The sequence below is a fragment of the Pieris napi genome, chromosome 16, assembly GCF_905475465.1.
Source record: "Pieris napi chromosome 16, ilPieNapi1.2, whole genome shotgun sequence".
NCBI classification, from domain to species: Eukaryota; Metazoa; Arthropoda; class Insecta; order Lepidoptera; family Pieridae; genus Pieris; species Pieris napi.
The window spans coordinates 10,423,330-10,443,615 of NC_062249.1; the positions used below are offsets into that span (position 1 = coordinate 10,423,330).

General features: G+C 33.6%; 1 protein-coding gene across 5 annotated transcripts in view; it reads right to left on the bottom strand.

The window, feature by feature from the left end:
• LOC125057091 (protein prickle-like) overlaps positions 1–20,286 on the bottom strand; it is a 289,973-nt gene that overhangs the window by 60,405 nt on the left and 209,282 nt on the right. For all 5 annotated transcript variants that reach the window (XM_047660564.1, XM_047660563.1, XM_047660559.1 and 2 more), the window contains 4 exons: positions 16,853–17,148; positions 15,947–16,158; positions 11,536–11,649; positions 10,749–10,877 (listed from right to left, as the gene is read on the bottom strand). In XM_047660564.1, coding sequence (XP_047516520.1) covers positions 10,749–10,877; positions 11,536–11,649; positions 15,947–16,158; positions 16,853–17,148 — 751 coding nt within the window. The remainder of the gene's footprint in view (positions 1–10,748; positions 10,878–11,535; positions 11,650–15,946; positions 16,159–16,852; positions 17,149–20,286) is intronic.

The window sequence follows — 20,286 nt, forward strand, 5'->3', positions numbered from 1 at the left end:
GAAAAAATTCTTAATGTGAAACTACGAATACACCAATACGGTATCAAAGGCATTCACATATACTTATATGTAGCTTAGCACTTCACATACATGGCGTATATCTCAAAGGCTGTGGATTCTACTTGGCTTTAATAAAAAACCAATGTTATTTTACTAACCTACAATGTAAAGAAAAGCAGATTTACTCGTCTAAAAAATAATAAAAACATCGAAATCTGTGAATTGTAAGTATAAGATTGTTTAAAGATGTTTTTAAATTGAATAGTTGCCAACGTTATAAGGCGGAACAGCCAACCCTTACGGAACGGCCTTAGTTGAAGACGCAATAAATTTTCTATATTGGCTGTTAGAGTTCGTTGACCTCGTGATATAACGAATGTATTTGGCAAACGTTCGTCGTTATTCAGTCTGCTACCCCACTCGCGTAAATTGTCGGGAAATTAGGGTCTGATTAAACCTTTGATAGGGTTGTCGAAGAAAATTAATGTTTCGAAAAAGTACCTATTCTTCAAAATGCTTCTAATAGTTCTCATTTCTAGTTATCCTTGAATGTTAGACAAAGTGTCACAGCGGGAATCATTCGTGTATTTGTATAACAGTCATCTTTTGTTTTATTATTATTTATTATTTAATACGTATCTAATCTTAAAGCTAGACATATCCTAATTATACAACACACAACACTTAGACAATATACAAAGCCAAACCATTGTTAAACAAAATATACGAATCAGAAAACATAAGTACAGATAAAAAAGTAAACTAAAACTAAAAATGGAACAAACGACAACTTCATATTTTAGTTTTTAAATTATTACTATGTACTTGGTAAATAAAGGCAAAGTCTATTATAATATATCATATTTTGTATGTGTAGAAAAGTTAAATATTATTTTTAATTGACACGAAAATCTTTATTTTTAATATACCTTTGACCTAGAACTTTTAACAGCGTACATTAGTAGAAGAGACTAATGGTATATGATTAACTGTTGTAAATCGTATATTTTCCGACCACTGACATCCCTGAGAAAATTGTAGGCTAGGCTTAGTCCTTGGAGTGTTCCCAAACAGCCATGAACTCCTATGCCTAGCAACTCGGCACTTTTGACTTAATATTTTTTTCATCCAGATACGAATTATGAAAGTCAGAGGCCCGAAGTGAGGCCCTAAAGAGGCCTTACATTAAATGACATATCTTACCGGATTGTTATGCAATGTGTATGGCGTAGGAGACCTTGTTTTGATTCGTGGCAAAACAATGAAAGGAAGACGGAAGCCCTGCGCTTTAAAATGAAGCAGAAAAGTCATATAGAAAGAATACTCCCGAACCCTAGATAGATTTTAGGTTTAACTTCAGAACAGCTTCAGAACTTTTAAATTAATATATCTATCGCGATGATGTGTTACCCATTTAGCTATTAAAATAAAGTAAAAGTTATTTAAACAATTGTTAGACACTTGTGCTTGTGTGTGAGCTTAATAAATCCCTAGTCCAGCCGTAAGTTCTGTTACAATTGAAAATGCATTTTTTTTAAACTTTTTCACTATTTTGTATTTGGAACACGTATATTATTTTAAAAACTTCTTACGATTTTGTGTCATTTTACATATTTTTTCGTGTTAAGTATCAAATTACAATATGGAATGGGGTATTAAAGAAAATAGGAATGCAGTGATTGCCTTGCACAATGTGGGTATGGACCCGTCGGTCATATTCCAGCCACTGCAAAAGCAGTTACAACAACACTTCGTCTGTCGAAGTCCAAAAAAGATATACTGACATACAAGAGTTACTTAGATTTTTAATTATTATTATTACTATGTAGGTTAAGAATATTAAATACTGTATATTTGTGTGTTAATAAATATTTAGTTAAAGGTAAGTTATATAATCGATTAAAGATAGAAAATAGAAGGGAATAGAATCCGGTCCTGTTCAAAATAGTCCTCACTGTCGAAACTTTCTTGGCTCGTAACATTATTCAAGCCAACAATGAACGATGTTAGCCAAACAAAACACTTCCTATTTTTTACCCATCTCATTCCGCGTAAATGCTTTCACATAAATAAAAATAAGAGTCTTATCTTTGTGTTTCAATTATAGAAGAAACGGCAAACGTAGAAAAGTCATGTTAAGTGATTCATACGAATTCTTACTTTTTCATATGAATACATCTACTTTAGTCCAAAGCCCCCTTTTAAAGGTAAATTACTCCGAATCATCTAACTCCTCTTCCGTGTTTGCAAGCTTCTGTTGCTATGATATTATTTCATATATGTTTTCGCTGTTTGAATAATTGATAATTAAGTATTTACAATATTCTCAACCTGCTTAGTAATAATAAAACATGGATTTTAACGGTATTGCGATACTTAATCGTTGAGCGAGAAAAGCATCTGCTTTGGGGCACCGGCATTATCTACCAGGCGCCAACGAAAATCTTTTAGTAGGGCCTGTGCACTTGAACCCTACAGCCTAGGAGTCTCTACTCCAAAGGGAACAAAATGTTTGTTATTTTGCGTTGTGGTCATCTTAGGTTTTAGAAATAGAAAAATCGATTTCGACATAACGCGGATTCAAAATACCTTTTGGTTATCATATCAGATATATATTCAATGTGGTTAATTATTTTATAAATCAATTCCCATGTCAAAATTATTTTTCCAACTCACAAATATACAGTTTTTACAATATTATTATTAATACTAATTAAAGGTTAATAAATAGACAAACTCAACAAATTTAAAATGTTTGGTCCCATTTCCACGCTGTATTGCGATACTTATTAGTTCAACGAGAAAAGCACCAGCTTTGGGGTCACCGGTACTATCTAATAGTTATCTATCTCAATTGTAACTACATTTTTACTACAAAGCAAATATAATTGGGAAGTCAGACCCTGAAATACAGTTCCCAATACTTCTAGAGAAACACATATTTTTTATATAATCAGTTTATTGCATGATTATCAGACTAAGCTACTTATTACTGCTAATTGATATTCGTATGTTGTCTTATTTTTTTCTGCAACTAAAGAACGCGGCGGACATGAGAAACAATAAAAAAATCATTATTACTTTTTCATTGCCCATAAACGGAGCGATGGTTTATTATCTCTGAAAATTTGAATTTGAATTTATACGCTGTTTACAAGATTTGAAATTGTATAATATTTTCAAACATTATAAAAACTTTCTTTTTATGTAACAGAGGGCAGGAGGCTCACCGTTTGCCTACTATTACATAAAAATAAAAAACCGAACTCTAACCAACTCCAAAATATATTCATCGAAACGGTGAATATAGACGGCTTTTCTCAATATAGAGCCATAAACAGAAATAATAAACAAACTGTTATTTTTAGCTTCTTAGATACTCATGCATGTGCTGTATTTAAATTTCGAATCGGATGCGAAAAAAATCATACGCAATGTGCACGTCGCACGCGCCGCGCCCGCCATATGCCGCGTAGATAAAAAATATTTTTTTCCATAGTCAACACTAACTTTTTCATATCAAAGCCCTTATAAAAACTGTAACATACGCATAATTTTCGAGAAAAAAGTGGAGACAAAAACCTTTATTGTGAGGTTAAATATTAAGAATAGGATCACTAACTGAATTTAATTTTTAATATTAGATACTTTATTATTTTGACGACTCATTGGTCTAGTGGTTAGTACCTGCGAATGCATGGGTCCCGGGTTCGATCCCCGGCTGAGACTAACATCGATGTGATGAGCATTTGGTGTTGTGCTTAGGTCTTGGGTGTTTAAATATGTATTTATATGTCTATCTATCTATAATATGTATGTATATCCATTGCCTAGTACCCATAACGCAAGCTTCACCAGCTTTACATGGGACTCGGTCAACTGGTGTGAATTGTCTTTAAAAAAAAAAAAGGAACCACTTATATAAAATCAAACATATTCTCGTTTGCTATTAAGTTTAAGTTTGCTATTTTTGTACTGATGCAATTTATTTATTTTATTAATTGAATTATTCTTTGGCAAAGTAAAAGTTTTAATATAATTCGTGTATCATAAGTGTAATGTCCAATTTCCAATCATCATTCAAATGATATGATTTTTATTATATTATTAAGTAAATATATTACTTAAGTGAAATTTATAATCAATTTAACATATTTTTTACTGTTGACGTTCACAAGTGTACCTACTTGGTTACTTATATGAATAAAGTTATTTTGAGTTTTTGTTTTTGAGTTTCAGTATGATATCAACAATAAATCATAGACTATCTTGTTTCAAGACTTAAAAATAATTAGGCCTTTATTCTTTGTAACATTCTTACACATTTACAAACCATACGCTTAAAATTTTAAACAGTAATAATTATATTTATTTTCAAGGACCTCTTATACAGTATAGGCCTCCTCCATCTCTCCAACTTCTTCAAGCTCGTCAGTCCACCGTGCAATACCGTGTTTCAACTCACTTTTACCACCTTACCGCCATTAATTTTTACATAATATTATATGAAGTATGCTTCATCACACTTGGTCCTTAATCAATTTGTACCTATCGTTAGCCTTTAATGTTTAATATGGATCAGTTTAGCGATTGAAGTTTAACGTAACAAGATGGCTAAATTAGCTTCTTATTTAGCCTTTGAAAGATGCCGACTTAATGAGGCAAGTAAAATACTTTTAGGAATAAGGTTTTAAACCACTTTTGGTTGCTATAATTGAATATTAAGTGCCTACTTTGAAGATTTAGGTATTTAAATATTATTGCAGAAACAAAACGCAACTAAAGCTTAGTACAAATTGAGTAGTATGTCTTATTTAAAAGCAAGATTTTTCGCATATTCAATAAAAATTTAAATATTTTACAAGCTTTTCTAAATAATATTTTTTTATAGAAAAGGGGGCAAATGCTAGTCCACTCTCTATGCCAGAGGGCTAGCAAGTGCGATTGTCAATATCGTCTTCACCATAAGGGCACACGGGGCCCGTGCCCAGGGCCCCCATTTTCAGGGGGCCCCGAAGGACCGACAATTTCTACATAATATATCATACTGTATTTGATCACCTCTCATAAATGGTTATACTTAGTAATTTTTTTGAAATTATAATTAGCTTTTTTTTAGTTTCCTAAAGGGCCCCAAATTCTTGTGTGCCCAATGGCCCCAGCCTAGTTTAAGACGGCCCTGGCGATTGTTGGTCTTTTAAGAATTTGTAAGCACTACTCTTGAAGGATTCTAAGTCGAATTGGTTGGTAAAAACTGCTCAGTTGTGGAACGACGGACGTCGAGGTGATACGGGTGGAATTTCGTATTCTACTTATAATCATTCAGGTATCCGAACAACTCCTCTGAACACTCCATGGTTAATGCGGTAGAAGATGCAGAGTCATGTCAGACCCCACATCTCTACGAAACGCCAAGGGATCAAGCTCCATCGGGCTTGATCGGCGAGGGATTGGTCAGCGAATATTCGAACCGCTCTTCGTTGCACGGAGCATACACATATTTAAAAAAAAATTAGTTATTATATTATCCCTTCTTGTTATTAAAATTTTACATATATATAATTACTAATTAAATACTAATATTACTATGAGGGAACATTTAATATGTTATGAATAAACTCGAATAGGAATTTTAAAAATTCTGTAACTGTTACATTGCTTTATCGTCTATATTATTCCGAAGTATAATCTTACTCGTATATTTATTACGTACTAGCTGGCCTGGCGAACATCGTACCGCCTAACAGTCTATTCTTTTTTTTAAATACTTATTCTGCTATTCGGGTTGATAAGACAACAAATACATTATGTCAAAAGTAAAAATTTACCTTCCCGGAACCCCTCCACTAACACTTGAACTCTATGATATGGTATTAAAGTTCAAATTGACTTTTAAGTATTATTACGAATATTTTGTATGGGAATATAGAAAAGTGTTGTTTTTAGACTTTTTCACTATTTTTTTTAAATTTTTCTCTACGTAAGAACCATCCTCGTACTTCAAGGAATATTATAAAAAAAGAATCAGACAAATCGGTCAAGCCGTTTTCATGTTATGTCGTGACAACGGAAAACGGGTTTCATTTTTATATATATAGATTAGTATAAAAACAATATCCGTGACGCTAATCTGTGTCAATATCAAAAACATAGAAACAGCATTTTATCTTTATAACAATGTCATGATAGAGCAGGTGCTGCCGCCCTACAATTTGAATATCAACTTTTTACATCCACAAAAACTACGAAAAAACATCACTTTTTGTCAAGCTGTTCTTACAGATGTTGCCAGTGTAAATAAGGAAATATGATTTTGGTACATAATTGTTTATTTAATTTTTGGTTTAATTTTGATATTTATGTGTAATTAAAGTGTTTTTTCAGGAGGAAAACGGGTAGGAGTTATGTTAAGTAATAAGTGCCACTCACATTGCCAGAAAGCTTGCAAGTGCGTTGCCTTTTAAGAATTGGTACGCTCTTTTCTTGAAGGACCCTTCAGTCGCATTGGTTCGGAAATACTTCAGTGGTGGGAGTGTACAGACAAATTTTGACTTAAGTCACAAATAAAAGAGACTTGTACAAACCTGAAGTTTAAGAGATAATGTTTGACACTACGAATGATATCAAAGACAGCTGACAGGAGCCCCCAGGAGTATTTCCAAACAAATAGGGTCCTTCAAGAAAAGGGCGTACAAATTCATAAAAGGCCGGCAACGCAATCGCGAGCACTCTGGCATTGAGAGTGTTCATGGGCGGCGGTAAAAAAAAACAAAGTAAATAGTTTTTGATTTGACAAAAAATCTTTTGGCCGACGAGATTATAGCCCAATCTTCATATATGTTAAGCTTATTAAAACTTTAAACATTTAATAACAAGACCATTCAAAATATATAATTACTTAATATTAATAATGAATTTTTGAACTATATGTTTTAGTAATCAGGAATTTATATGCATTATATGCGTTTCTCTGACCACAGTCAGAGAAACGATTGTAAAATGCGCTTTGAATACAAAAATATATAGCTCCTAGGTAGCTAGTCTTCTCTAAATAAGTCACACTTCATCACAGGGTAATCAGACTGATTCATGATTTTTAAATTGCTGCTCTCGCATCGAGAGGAAGAGAATTCTTTCGCTTTGTTACAGTTTCTATTTCTGTCTGATAAAGCTTTGAAGCGCTGTGTAAACGCTGTAAATAGTAGAATATCGTATTGGTGCGGTGCGCGGGCGCCGTTCTCGGAATACTATATATAGCGGCCATTCATAATGACACATTTCATCAATGAACGGATTCCACGCATCGCCAAACTTTACGACTAAACTTTATAGTTGAGAAACATAAAGTTTGTGTAACTCGTGTATTTTTAGTTTAGTCGGTTTTTATGAAACATAAATTAAAAATCTCTAAGGTAGCTTTATGCGGAAAAATAGCCTTCAAGCATCTTGAATATGTGTCCTTAGTGAAATAAAGACATAAATACTTTTGATAATAATAGAAAATTATAATATTAGCTTGTTTTAAATCAAATGGTTGAATTTTTACAATGTGTAAGTTCGCAAATTTAAAATGAGAATTAATTGTACATCATTATTTAACAGGAAAACGTAGCAATAAGCTTTCAATATAAATAAAATAGAACGCATAATTTACTCGATCGTTTAAGTGCGTACGGAATGAATAGTAATTATTACTTACTGCGTAACCATTTGTTTATTGCGTATTATTTAAAAGATTACAGTGACAAGAAAAATGCCACGTACGTGAGGCAGTCGCAGCAATTCAACTCATAAACTTATGAATATACCTGCCAAGCCGTTCCCACGCCCAAAACATTAAAAAAGTTACGAAGAACAAAAATTATTTTCACACCTTCGCGGAAAGGTTTGAAACACTTTTATTACGAATGTAAAATAATAATGGACCCCAGAATTCTGTTAAGAATGAAACTAGTAGCGACATCTATGTCAGTGTTAAGGCAATTCATTGACAGACATTTAATAATCCAAGTGACGCCATCTAGATTTGTAGAGTTGAACTATAATCATGATTAATTTTAGCACCATCTACTGATTTCTTCAGAAAACGACGAGACATGGAAACACTGTAACTCTTAGTTGATCTGAGCGCCATCTACTGATTTCTTTAGAAAGCGACGAGATACGGAAACACTGTAAAGCCTAGTTGCTTAGAGCGCCATCTATAATTCTTGACAGGTTTTTGTAAAGTACATTTTATGCGGCTCTATTCTCAATTTAATGTTCTGAATAAAACATTGTAGTGTCATATTTTGAGTTCCTTGAATTTTTCTTCTGTAAAATAGTACTAGGAGTAAAAGCAAGTTAAATAAAGTCCAATGGATGCTAGATTTCGGTATTGTTAAATTCTTTCAAACTGAAATTATGGAATTAATGAAACAAAAGCGAAATAAATTCAATTATAGCAGACATTTTGTGATAGGTGCGTATTATTTCAGTCACATAACATTATCGATATTATAAATTATATTTTCGAAAATAAAATAAATAAAAACATAATATAACATAAGATCAAGACTTATTTATTGTAAGTCAAAAGTTTATATAAAAAAACTTACTCAACTTACAAGACTTAAATATTTAAAAAAAAAAATGAAGTCATATCAGTCACTTTCAATTTAATTAGTAAATACGACCGTCTATTCATAACATTAAAATTTATGGATTCCATGTACTTCCTAGTACCAGATCTCACCCTAATAATTTATTGCTATAAATCAGAAGAGTCGTAATAAACAATTTCCCGCCATCTGTAGATGACGCGCTTTCATTATCAACACCAATAAATCACAAGTATGACAACAGATGGCGTTAGAAGTTACGTGATATATCTCCGAGGCGCGGGAAAACTTTGTGGGAACGTGTTTTACGAGTGTTGCGAGTTTTCACATTCATTTTAGAGCTGTTGCAGGTGTGATAACCACTTTGGCAAAATTGTCACCGAGTTTCGTGCTTATTACGGCATAGATTAACTATGTATTCTGTGTAATTGAATAATACAAAGTCATTGCTTGTGATTTTTTAACGCTATATGCGTTCTTACTTACTTAAACTTTCTTATAAATATCAGTAAAAATTTCTTTATCAATGTAGTATTGTCACCAAAAAATGGGACTTCGTTAGACTGGAATTAGATATGTCATGTAATTAAACAAAAAAAATAAATTAGGCAAAAACAAAATAAATAAATTAGGCAATTAAAATGACATACGTCACTTTGGGTAAGAAATTACTGGTTTAAATAAAACATATTTTTATTGGCTATATATCACGCTGGCGAAACTGTGGATCCGTGGTAGTAATCTAAGATTCGCATGAGGGGATTGTCATACAAAGTTTATATGATATAGATATATGACTTTCAATGTAGACCTTTGTGTGCTAGTTATCTATGTCCCTCAGTTGGGGCAGATGGCATTCAGCGTATCAAACTAGATCGGTCTTGGGCAGCTCTTTTAACTTCACTACTGCGCTAGTGTTGATGTAAATAATTTATTCATAATAACTATTTCCACAACGAACGTTACATTTCAGGAATTTCTCAGATATGATTGAACCGCTAATAAAACAAAGTAGACATAACCCCGAGGCTAATGGTTCGCGAAATGAAAGTAATTACAGAATCAGAGACAATTTTCCGTTCGAGTGATTGCCAGCTTTCTTAATATAACCGCGACCGACTTGGAGAGTAATGACGTGAAACCACCGTACTCTATGGTGGCTGCGGTTTACGGTAGTAATTACATATTTAAAAAAAATATGGACGCCGCCATAGATTTAAGTATAGATCAAAATATAAGCAAATTGGATTTATAGCGATAAACAATATCAAATTAAAATTAATTAATTCCGATACGAATTTTTATAAATGCAGTGTTAGTCTAGTGTCTTATGCTGAGGTCCTAGGTTCGACCCTCGGCTGTGCACCAATGGACTTGACTTTGAAAACATCGCGAGGAAACCGGCATGTCTATATGTTTACATCGACGACATATTTGTATTTTATAATAGCGGCTAGCTCATTCATATATTAATTTAAAGGTGAAAGAATTTTTGAAATCGGTGCAGTGATTTTTTCGTGACAAATACACTAATTTGTCGAAGTTCCTTAGTTTAACGGCAACTCGTCTTAATACGAAGCTTATTTTAATTAAAATTGACGAAAAAAGGTTTTCTTAGAAAGTTAAAGGGATCCAGAAAATCCGAGTTAATTGTTATCGTCCGAAAGTTCGTTATGATCATTGCGTTGGGGAGGAAAATTCAACTAATTATAAGTTAAAAATTAAAGGAGATAAAAAACTGTTTGCGTTTGCAAAGTAATGTTCGTTAATTTTACAATTGCTTTCATAACGGGAGGTGTAAAAAAATTGTTGATTAAAAATTTTGGGTTTCTTTTTAGGAAATTGTTATTAGGTACTTTTGTTAATCTTTGTATCTATATATAATTCTACTGTACGTGTGTATGTCACTGAACTCCTTTTACACGGCTGGACCGATTTGAATGTATTGTATGGGTTTGGATGGTGCCCTGTATGGTTTACATTCACAAATCAGCCCGGCAGGTGGCGCTGCAGTCGGTACTTGGTCAACTTCGATAAATGTAACAATATGTTAAGAGTACTAGATGAACTCCGAATTTTGGTTCTGTTGACTCTTTTTTTGGAGACCATACATTTTATTTCCCTTTGTATGATAAATCTATCACTTACCCGCTCACAAGTAGCCGGTGCGTGCAGCTGTCTCGCCTGACCTCTGCCCAGTGCCTCTCGCTTCCTCTGAGCGCTGAATAGCCGCAGTTCTTTGCGCTCCTCGTCTGATAAGGAGTGGCAATATCGGACCTGGAATGAAATATATGTCAGATGTGTGTTCAAGAAACGGAAGCTTTGTTAATAAACTAAAGTAAAAGAAAGTAGCCTTATACATAAAAAATCCATTAAAAAAACCGATTTAAAAAAAGCCCTTGTTGCCAACAGAATTAAAGGCATACATAGACAAGAGATCTTATTAGGCTATTTATATATGCGAACTATTACTCTCGATGTCAAAATCAATATTTGCAAAGTCTCGTATGTGAATAACATGCTTAGAGCTATCTCTTTGAGGTATTAATAAGAACGAAAAATTTATAACCTTTAAAAAATTTATATGTAGCCTTCTCCTTTTTTGATTCGCACAATTGTATACACTTTATTGTTGTTTATTGTACTTGCCCAATAAATAAGTATCGCAATACAGTGAGGAAATGCTGCCAGCATTAAAGGTACACTGGCAGAGGAACCAAACTTTTTAAATTGGTTTTTTATATTTCTATTTATTAAAAAAATATTGTGTATTTATTCATTTTTAATTATTATTATTAATGTATAATTGAAGAATATTGTAAATACTGTATTATATATATTATGTGTGTGTTTATTGTATTATATTTTTCTACACGAATAAACTAAAACATTCCCAGCGTTCTTAATAGTATAAAATGCAGACAGTGAGCCTTACCTCGTTATCCTGTGGTGGTAGCTGCTGCAACAATTGCTTCAGCCGGTACCTCTCCCCCACGCTGTTCACGTACGGCACTTTGTCTTCTGGAATCGCTGAGAAGTACAGATGCACCTGGAATATGAAACCACACGTATTAAACTTAATTTCTGGATCTGCAAATAATAATAATATAGTGGCGCTACAACATATTGCTTCTTGATCATATATTTTTATACACAAATAGGTGATCATACTTCTGTCCTCTTCTTCCGCCTTCTGCCTCTTTCTCTCTCTCTCTCTCTCTGTTGTGGTTATTTAAGACGTTTCCCTTCACCGTAGGGGCGTCAGTTGTTCATTGGTACAAAGGCGTGGATTTCAACTCCCGACCTCAGAGTTGAGTATCGCACGCTTAAGCAGACTTGGGACATTTAATAACCTTTACCTTAATAAAGTAATGTACGGCTGAGCTTACACATTAATAAAGTCTAATGAAAATAATACGTGATCTAACTTCGACGATGTAATATAATAATCCGGAGGGAGAAAAGTAATGAAAATGTTTGCTGCATTTGATTAGTATTTCCGTCAGACACTTTCAATTACAACGCGTTTTTCAATATAACATTTGTTGTGATAATTCTAAGTTAAATATAAATTATGTTAGGTTCAACAATAACGGTTATATTTCCGTCAATATACAAACCCTATAATGAATTATACACCTTAAACTTTCTCAGGAATCTCACAATCTTCCTCACAAATTTCATATGTAGGAACATTCATGCGTAATTCAATAGAAAAATAGTGTACTGAATAAAATATTGTATATAGTCTGAATATAGAAAAAAGGGGGGCGCCCATCGGAAACCTGGGAAGATGGAATAAAAGGGATAGCGGGGTAGGATTGGAGAATGGTCACGAGGATGAGAGACAAGTGGAAGAATTTCGAGGAGACCTTCACTCCGTCGGAGTTCGAGTTAAGCGTGACATGGGCTTAATATAATCCTCACTTTGAGTAATCGAATACAGGCTATTTTTATTTTATTTGTCACTAGCGGACCCTATAGATATCCTGCATGATATTTCAAGCGATTAGGATATTAAACAAAGTATGAAAGTACCGACTGCAGCGCCATCTGACGGGCTGATTTGTGAATCTAAACCATCCACCCAAACGCATACAAAACAAATAATTCAAATCGGTCCAGCCGATTAAGAGGAGTTCAATGACATACACAAGTACAGTAGAATTATATATTTATGTTAAGTTAGATCAAACTGCGGTGTGCAAATTTGATTGAAATCTGTTCAGTAGTTTAGGAGTCCATAGCGGACAAACAACGTGACGCGTTATTTATATATTAAGATATATCTCCCGCGGAATAGGCTATATATACGAACATTTTATACTTTCTATTAAAGTTTTACTGTCAAACCATAATGATAGCAGTTGCATGCAGTTATGCTGTACTATCGAGATTTGGTACGTTACATGAATTGTATTCTGTTTTATGATTACGTGACAGTTGAACTGTCAGCAATATTTTACTCATCGACAGTTGGAATAACCGCAAAAGTTATGAAAGTATAATACACACAATATACAGCTTTATGTACAGGAAATAAGGTTCAAATTCATTTTCATAACAATCTGTTGGCAATTTGATATATTTTACACAGTCCATTTGACATTTTACCTAAACAGAAAGTACTAAGGTATATTTTAGCTTGAAAGTGTATATCTAGAAATATTGGAACTACTGTAGGCATTGTCTTCAAAGTTTCCCTTTGTAGTCATTGTTTGCGTGGTTGATGAAGACGTGCTGAAATGTTGGACAGTTTCTGTTCAAAGGAACATCTGTTTGTATGACTAGGATTTTAAAAGCAAAACCTGCTGATTACTATGAAAGTTGGAAAAGACTATGTTAAAGTTTTTTAGAAATCGAAATAACGTATAAAGCTTCGTTATCCGTATTTTAATAATTGTCTAGAAGGTTGATCACCTACTTGCCTATAAGAAACGATCATAAATAGTGGAGAAAGCTGATCCACGAAACCCTGATCTAAACGGTTGTAGCGCCATTGATATGTATGTAATCTTAGTGTACTATTCAGAACAAAAAAATTGATTTGAATCCTTTCTAAGGCCAATCAATCTCTTTCTTTCTCGAAAGCTCTCAAATGCAAATATTTTTTCCTCTTTTTACAAGATTTTTGATTTGAGTTTTCGCCTCTATCAACATGGCATATAATATTTTATTTTTTTATTTAAGTTTTTATCTTGCAATCAGTCAGCTAGACTATGAGCAGATGTGTTGAGAGCTGTTAGGCATTCAAAGCAAAATCTCCATCGAGACTGCTCCTCTCTTTCAACCGTGTCTATCAAGACTTTGGATTTGTCGCCTTTTAAGCCTATTTATTAGGTCTGGTATGGTTAGTTGCGTGGCAAGCTTATTAGGATGCATTTCTAGCCTTTTTGTATTTCATATTCCAGGTCTTGATCTCCTCTTTGACAGTCCTGATTTTGAGGTGCTCGTGAATCTCCGATGTTTTTATAAACCACGGACAGTTGGATATTTGTTTCAAAATGTAATTTTGACCCCTCTGTATGATACTTATGTTAGAGTCACACGCCGAACACCATAGTTGAATCCCGTATGACCAAATTGGTTTCATAAAGAGCATTTCGTAGATGAGTAGCTTATTATCTACTGACAGTTTGGAATTTCTGCCAAGAAGCTAGTAGAGTCCTCTGTATTTCAGGTTGATTTCTTCTCTCTTCTTCTGTATGTGTTGTTAAACTTGCTGGCAATGTTATATGCCTAGATAGAAGAATTTCTACATTCAGTTCTGAAGTTTTAGAGTTCATTTACAAACGAAACAAAATTTCCTCTTGATAAAATTAGAGTAAAATATATATTTGGTTTACCTAAACACATTGTGGAACAAAAATTACAACTTATGACTTTAATGACTTTATATTTGTAATTAGGTCTCTGCACAAATACATAATTTAACATTACGATCTAGCCTAACTAAGACTAATGAGTAATTTAATCTATAACATTTCTTCTAGTCTGACTAAGTGGAAGACACTCTGATTTTGTATGTAAAAAAGAAATATAAGGAACTCAATTGTATACGTGCTGTTTTATGCGGCAAGATAACTTTGCGATTCCTGACAACGCGTAAACTCTTAAGAATTCAACGACTCCTCTGGGTCGAAATAAAAGTTGGTTTCCCTCTCGACAATTCGTTTAAGATTCAACGTCTTGGGGAAGCAATTATAATGAGTAAAATAAAGTAATAAAGAGTGCGGCCGGGGGCAGTGGAGCAAAAAATTAAAATGTCCCCGCGAGACTCCCCTAACTGTGAATTTATTTTGTGTTTTGAATTTAGTTGGCCAAACAATATTAGGCTAATAATAATAGGCTTAATATTGTATTCAGCACACATTTGAATACTTCCTTGATATTACGTGAATTTATTAATCTATATACGAGAGAGTGTCCACTTAATGTGTTAGTAAAAGTATTTTTTGTTACAATAGTAATTAAAAAGTTAATTTATTAACTTATTATTAAGTTTTGACAACAATTATACTTAACTGTTCTTTTAATTATGACATCATGATAATTGATATTACATTTGCACGCCTCATTTATATGGCTGATTGTGCGGTTTTTTTTTATAATTTATCAAACTAAATGTACCACTTTCTTTGCAAATAAAAACTTATTAAATAATAATTGTCAGTGTGTGTGTTTTTTAGGTGTGGTTTAATTGTTTGTGTGTGGCAAATGTCAGCGTAAAACTATGGAACAAGCATTTTATAAAAATAGACGTCAATAGTAAAAAGAACATTTTAAATATGATTTGTAATTATTTATTTATTTTTTAACACTTCGTTGCATACAGAAATATAATACAGTTGACATAATTAAATGAAAAGGAGGGCTGGGCAACTGGCGGCCTTATCGCTTTCGAGCGACCTCTTCCGAAAATTAAAATTAGATAAGGCAAGCGCAAAAAGTGTTTAAATACATAAGACATAGACAAAACGAATGGAACGAAACAAAGCTATTAAAACATATGTAAACAGTGAACAGGACAATATTTAAACAAAAAATATTATTGTCTTAAATATTATATTAATAGGGTAGTTTTAAGGGATATTTAGCCATAAAATTAAACATCAATTATAAAATTACAAAACACACATCGCCGCAACAAAACCACACCCACACATTGGAACCCCGGGAGGCAGTTGATGTTAAAATGGGTATTATCCATAGATAATTTTAATATTGAACTAGGTAATCGTTGTGTAAATTTGAATCAATTTATTTTTAATTTATTTCTGTTTTAGTCATAATATTTGTAGCTATGCATTCTGTCTAGTAATGTATAGTAGAAATATTCAAAGTACCTGCTCAGGTCTCAGTCCAGGAGGAACCCAGGTGTACTCTTCCAATGCACATCCAGAGTCATCATCACTCTGAGAATGCCTGTGCGGGTCTCCGGGTTTCATGAGCCGTTCTGCGTGCTCCAACAGCCCCCGGAACTTTCCTTGTACTGGCGGTGGGTGTGGTGACAGCGACATTGCTGACTGAGGACTTTGTGGTGACTGGTAACTTTGACCTGGAAATATGTATAGGTTTAGCTGATATATTTATTAAAATGTTTCAATTATGTAATTTTCCTATATCTAAAATAAAAATATAAAAAATAAATCAATGGCGCTACAACCGTCTTAGGTTTGGGCTTCAGATTTCTGATTCTGTTTCATGATCATTTGTCAATCTAATAGGCAAGTAGGTTATCAGCTTCCTGCGCCTGACACACGCCGTCCACTTTTTGGGTCTAAGGCAAGTCGGTTTCCTCACGATGATTTCCTTCACCGTTTGAGCGAATGTTAAATGCGCACATAGAAAGAAAGTGCATCGGTGCACAGCCGGGGATCATGACAAAATAATGAAAATCCTATTTAAAACAGTCTTTGCAGTCATAGTTTTAGCAAACCATAGATCGTGATGGTAGTCGGGAAAAAATACAAGTTTTTTATATAAGAGGGGGCAAAATACCAGCAGGCAATGGACTCTCTCTCTCTCTCTCTCTAAGTCGAATGGGTTACGAAATTTTTCAGTGGGCTTCTGGTTCCACATAGTAGTGGCATAATCTTAAATAACGCTCAGTTGTGGAACGACGGACGTCCAGGTGGTACGGGTGGAATTTCGTATTCTGCCTCGACGTCCGATGATGAAACTCATCTGCAGATATTATCCTCTAAACTCTCCGTGGTAAAAGCGGTAGAAGATGCAGATATAATGTTTACCTGGGTAATCTTGATACTGGCTCCGTCTATTTGGGTACGAGTAGGGGTGTGGTGAATTCGATGTGCTAGGAATAGAAGATCCACTATGGCTGGGCAGCGGTGAGAGATGTGGAGATATATGCGACTGGGATTGCAGGTGTGACTGAGGGGAAATGTGTGATTGAGGAGATAAAAGTGGTTGTGGCGAAGGAAGTCGGTGGGGTGGTGATGATGGCGCCGGCGGAGGTGGTGACTGCTCCTGCAGCGGCGGTGGTGATGACCCAGTTGGTGAAACGATGCAGTTGCGGCAGACTGGTCTGAAATAGAAAAACGAAAGATTTTAGTTTAGGTTTTTATATGAATATTTATCTAAAATACTCTTTCGCCTCTTTCTGATAACATTTGACAGACAGAAACAAAAATCAGTTTACCTCATAACAAAGAAGAGTATTTTAGTCAAAATAGTTTAATCAAAAATCTTAAATATTACTTTTATTCCCTCTTAGTTAATTTCTATCAGCTATTAATAGCAATTCATCAAATGCATTATGATGAGACTGCATTTTCAATGATTGATTAAACATTCTGACTTACAATAATAATTTATAACGAGAATTATTAATTATATTAAATTAATGGGAGGCTACATGTATACATAGATTATTTAAGGATTACCTTAAATAATCGATGTATACATTAGCTTAAATATATAGAAGATTTAGGTAAATAGTGTTCGATGATTGCTGATTGATTATCCTATAAATGTTTGCTTTGATAACACAATATAAGGTAATTAATAAAAACCAGCAGCGATATAACGTTTTAAGGTCTGGGCATCAGATTTCTGTATGTTTCGTGATTATTTGTTACTAATAGGCAAGTAGGTGATCAGCCTTCTGTGCCTGACACATTTGACTTTTTTGTGTCTAGCATGCGTTTCTCACGATGTTTTCGTTCACAGTATGGGCGAGAGATGGGGTTCGCGCTAGACTATTCCTGCCATTTAATTCCATAGGTGGTTTCATGCTTGGTCGTAATTTAGCTACTTATACAGGTTGTCCCAAAATAGTGTCAAGTGGTGATCCAGAGATAGAGCACCCTTAGAGGAACACGAATAACCCCCATGTACGTTCTAGGATTTTTTGTAGTCTAGGAGTTATAGTTTTTTTTCTGTTTTGGTAAATTTCCGCTTTTTAGGTAATTTTTGGGTTGTATCTTTGAAAATAATAAAGATAAACAACTTTATATTAATCGAGACTCATTAAACATTGAATTAGCTTTTACATTTTGCTTATTTTTTTGTACATTTTATTTTAGTTATAGTTATTGTTACATGTTATTTTATGTTCCTTGTTGTTCATTTTTTATGCACTTTACCCTCTGTAGGTGTTTAATTTTTATTGTTCCATACTAGGGTTGCCTGGAAGGAATCACTTATTAGCGATAAGTCCGCCCATTGCCTAATAACTTATGTATACTGCTTTTAGATATGTTTTTGTATAAGGTAACGAAGTGTTAATAAATAAATAAATCGTTTAATTTATTTCCCGTTGATATTGTTTGTGTTGCGTAAAGTATTATTATTAACTAGATGGTACCCGCGACTTTATGTGAAAGAGTAACAAACATTCATCCATACTTACAAACTTTCGCGTTTATAATATTAGTAGGATTCGTACAAAAGGCAGCGGTGTCTTTCATTTAGTTCAGATTAAATATCTGAGACTGAAAGCAAGACAATAATAGAACAGCTATAAAAGGCTATAAAAGCGTCGTCACAAAACAGGACCCGTTGTCCAACATGCGGGTCACATCAACCCTGACACAGGATAACATGAACAGTACTTTAAAAACGCCTGTATATATGACTGTGTACCAAAAATATAAATGTCTAAATCGGATTTGAGTCAAAATCATAAATACAATTATTTGTACTAATTTAGAGTATCAATAATAATAGTATAGTTTAAAGGTCGGTAATGCACTTGTGGCTTTTGGCAGAGTGAAAAATCTGTGGGCAGCGCTTGTCTCTTTGCGCGCTGTACTATAAAAAATAGAACAATTATATTTTATTTATTCTTTTTTTTATTATGAACATAAATTTATTGGAAGTGTTATTGTCTGAAACGAATTATTTATATAGCGAATAGTTCACTTCGGTTCAATTAAATTTAAAAAATTCGGCCAATCGGTTTCCTCGCGATGTTTTCCTTCACCATTTAAGGGAATATAAATTATAGAAAGAAAGACCAATGGTGCACAGCCGGGTTTGTAACATATCAATGATAAATAAAGGCCATGAGAGGAGCGTTTAAAATACCCTACTGTATATTAATCTGTGGTTACGCTACGTGGGAATGTCAGTCTGTGCGCTCGGCCGCGTTATTATGTACTACACGTCATGTACATTGTATGCTTATTTTATTGTTAAACTTTACATATCAGGACAGCCTTGCTGTTGTAATATTTAATTCGACCTATCGCCAAGGAATAATTAAAAATATCATATAATCTAAATAGCATTAGTCTTTTATTTCCAACATACAAATATTTAATATAACCTACATGTTATAAAAATAGTAAGTCAAGTCAAGTCAAATCGGCCTATTAAAATGGCAGTTTTGAAAGTCAAAATAACATGTTAAAAATAATAAAAAAATGACTAGTTGCCTTCAAGCGACGTCAAAGTTGATTTAAAAAATTTTTTAAGCAAATATATACCTAGACCGACATAATTAGCAACCAGTTGATTCTTGATTAAATTAATAAATAGAAAATTTTAACAAATTTTAAAAGTAATGAAAATTGTGAGCAAAAACAAAAAAATGTCTATATCTTACTATTATCATAATTAAAAAAAAATCTCTGTGAAACAATTGAATGACACTTACGTATTTGTGATGTGTTAAGTTTCCATATTGATAAATAAATTAAAACCTATATTACATTAGAGCCTCGAAAGTAGTGTGGGCTTTAGCGGGTGACTTACATCCTGAGGTCGTAGATTCGATCCCCAGCAACAATGGACGTTCCTGTCTATGTATGCTTTTAACAATCGCTCGTACGGTGACGTAAAACATTGTGAGAAACCCGATATGCCTTAAACCCATAAAGACGTGTGTCAGGCACAGAAGTCTGATCACCTACTTGCTAGAAACAAATGATCATGAAACGATCAGAAATTTGAGGCCCAGACCTTAAAAGGTTGTGGCGCCATTGAGTTTTATTACACTAGCCAATTAGTGTATCTATTGATTTAAGTTATCATTAAAACAAAATCAATCTAATTGGACCGTTTTAACAAAATTCAAGTTTGAGACACAAAATTGTACTTTAGTGAATTATTAAACAATCATTTTATTTAAAAAAAATTGTATAATACATATTATCTATTAGAGCGATGTTCTAAGAGTCTTTCCTCCAACTTCAATTTTGTTCCCTTAGGAGTAGAGACT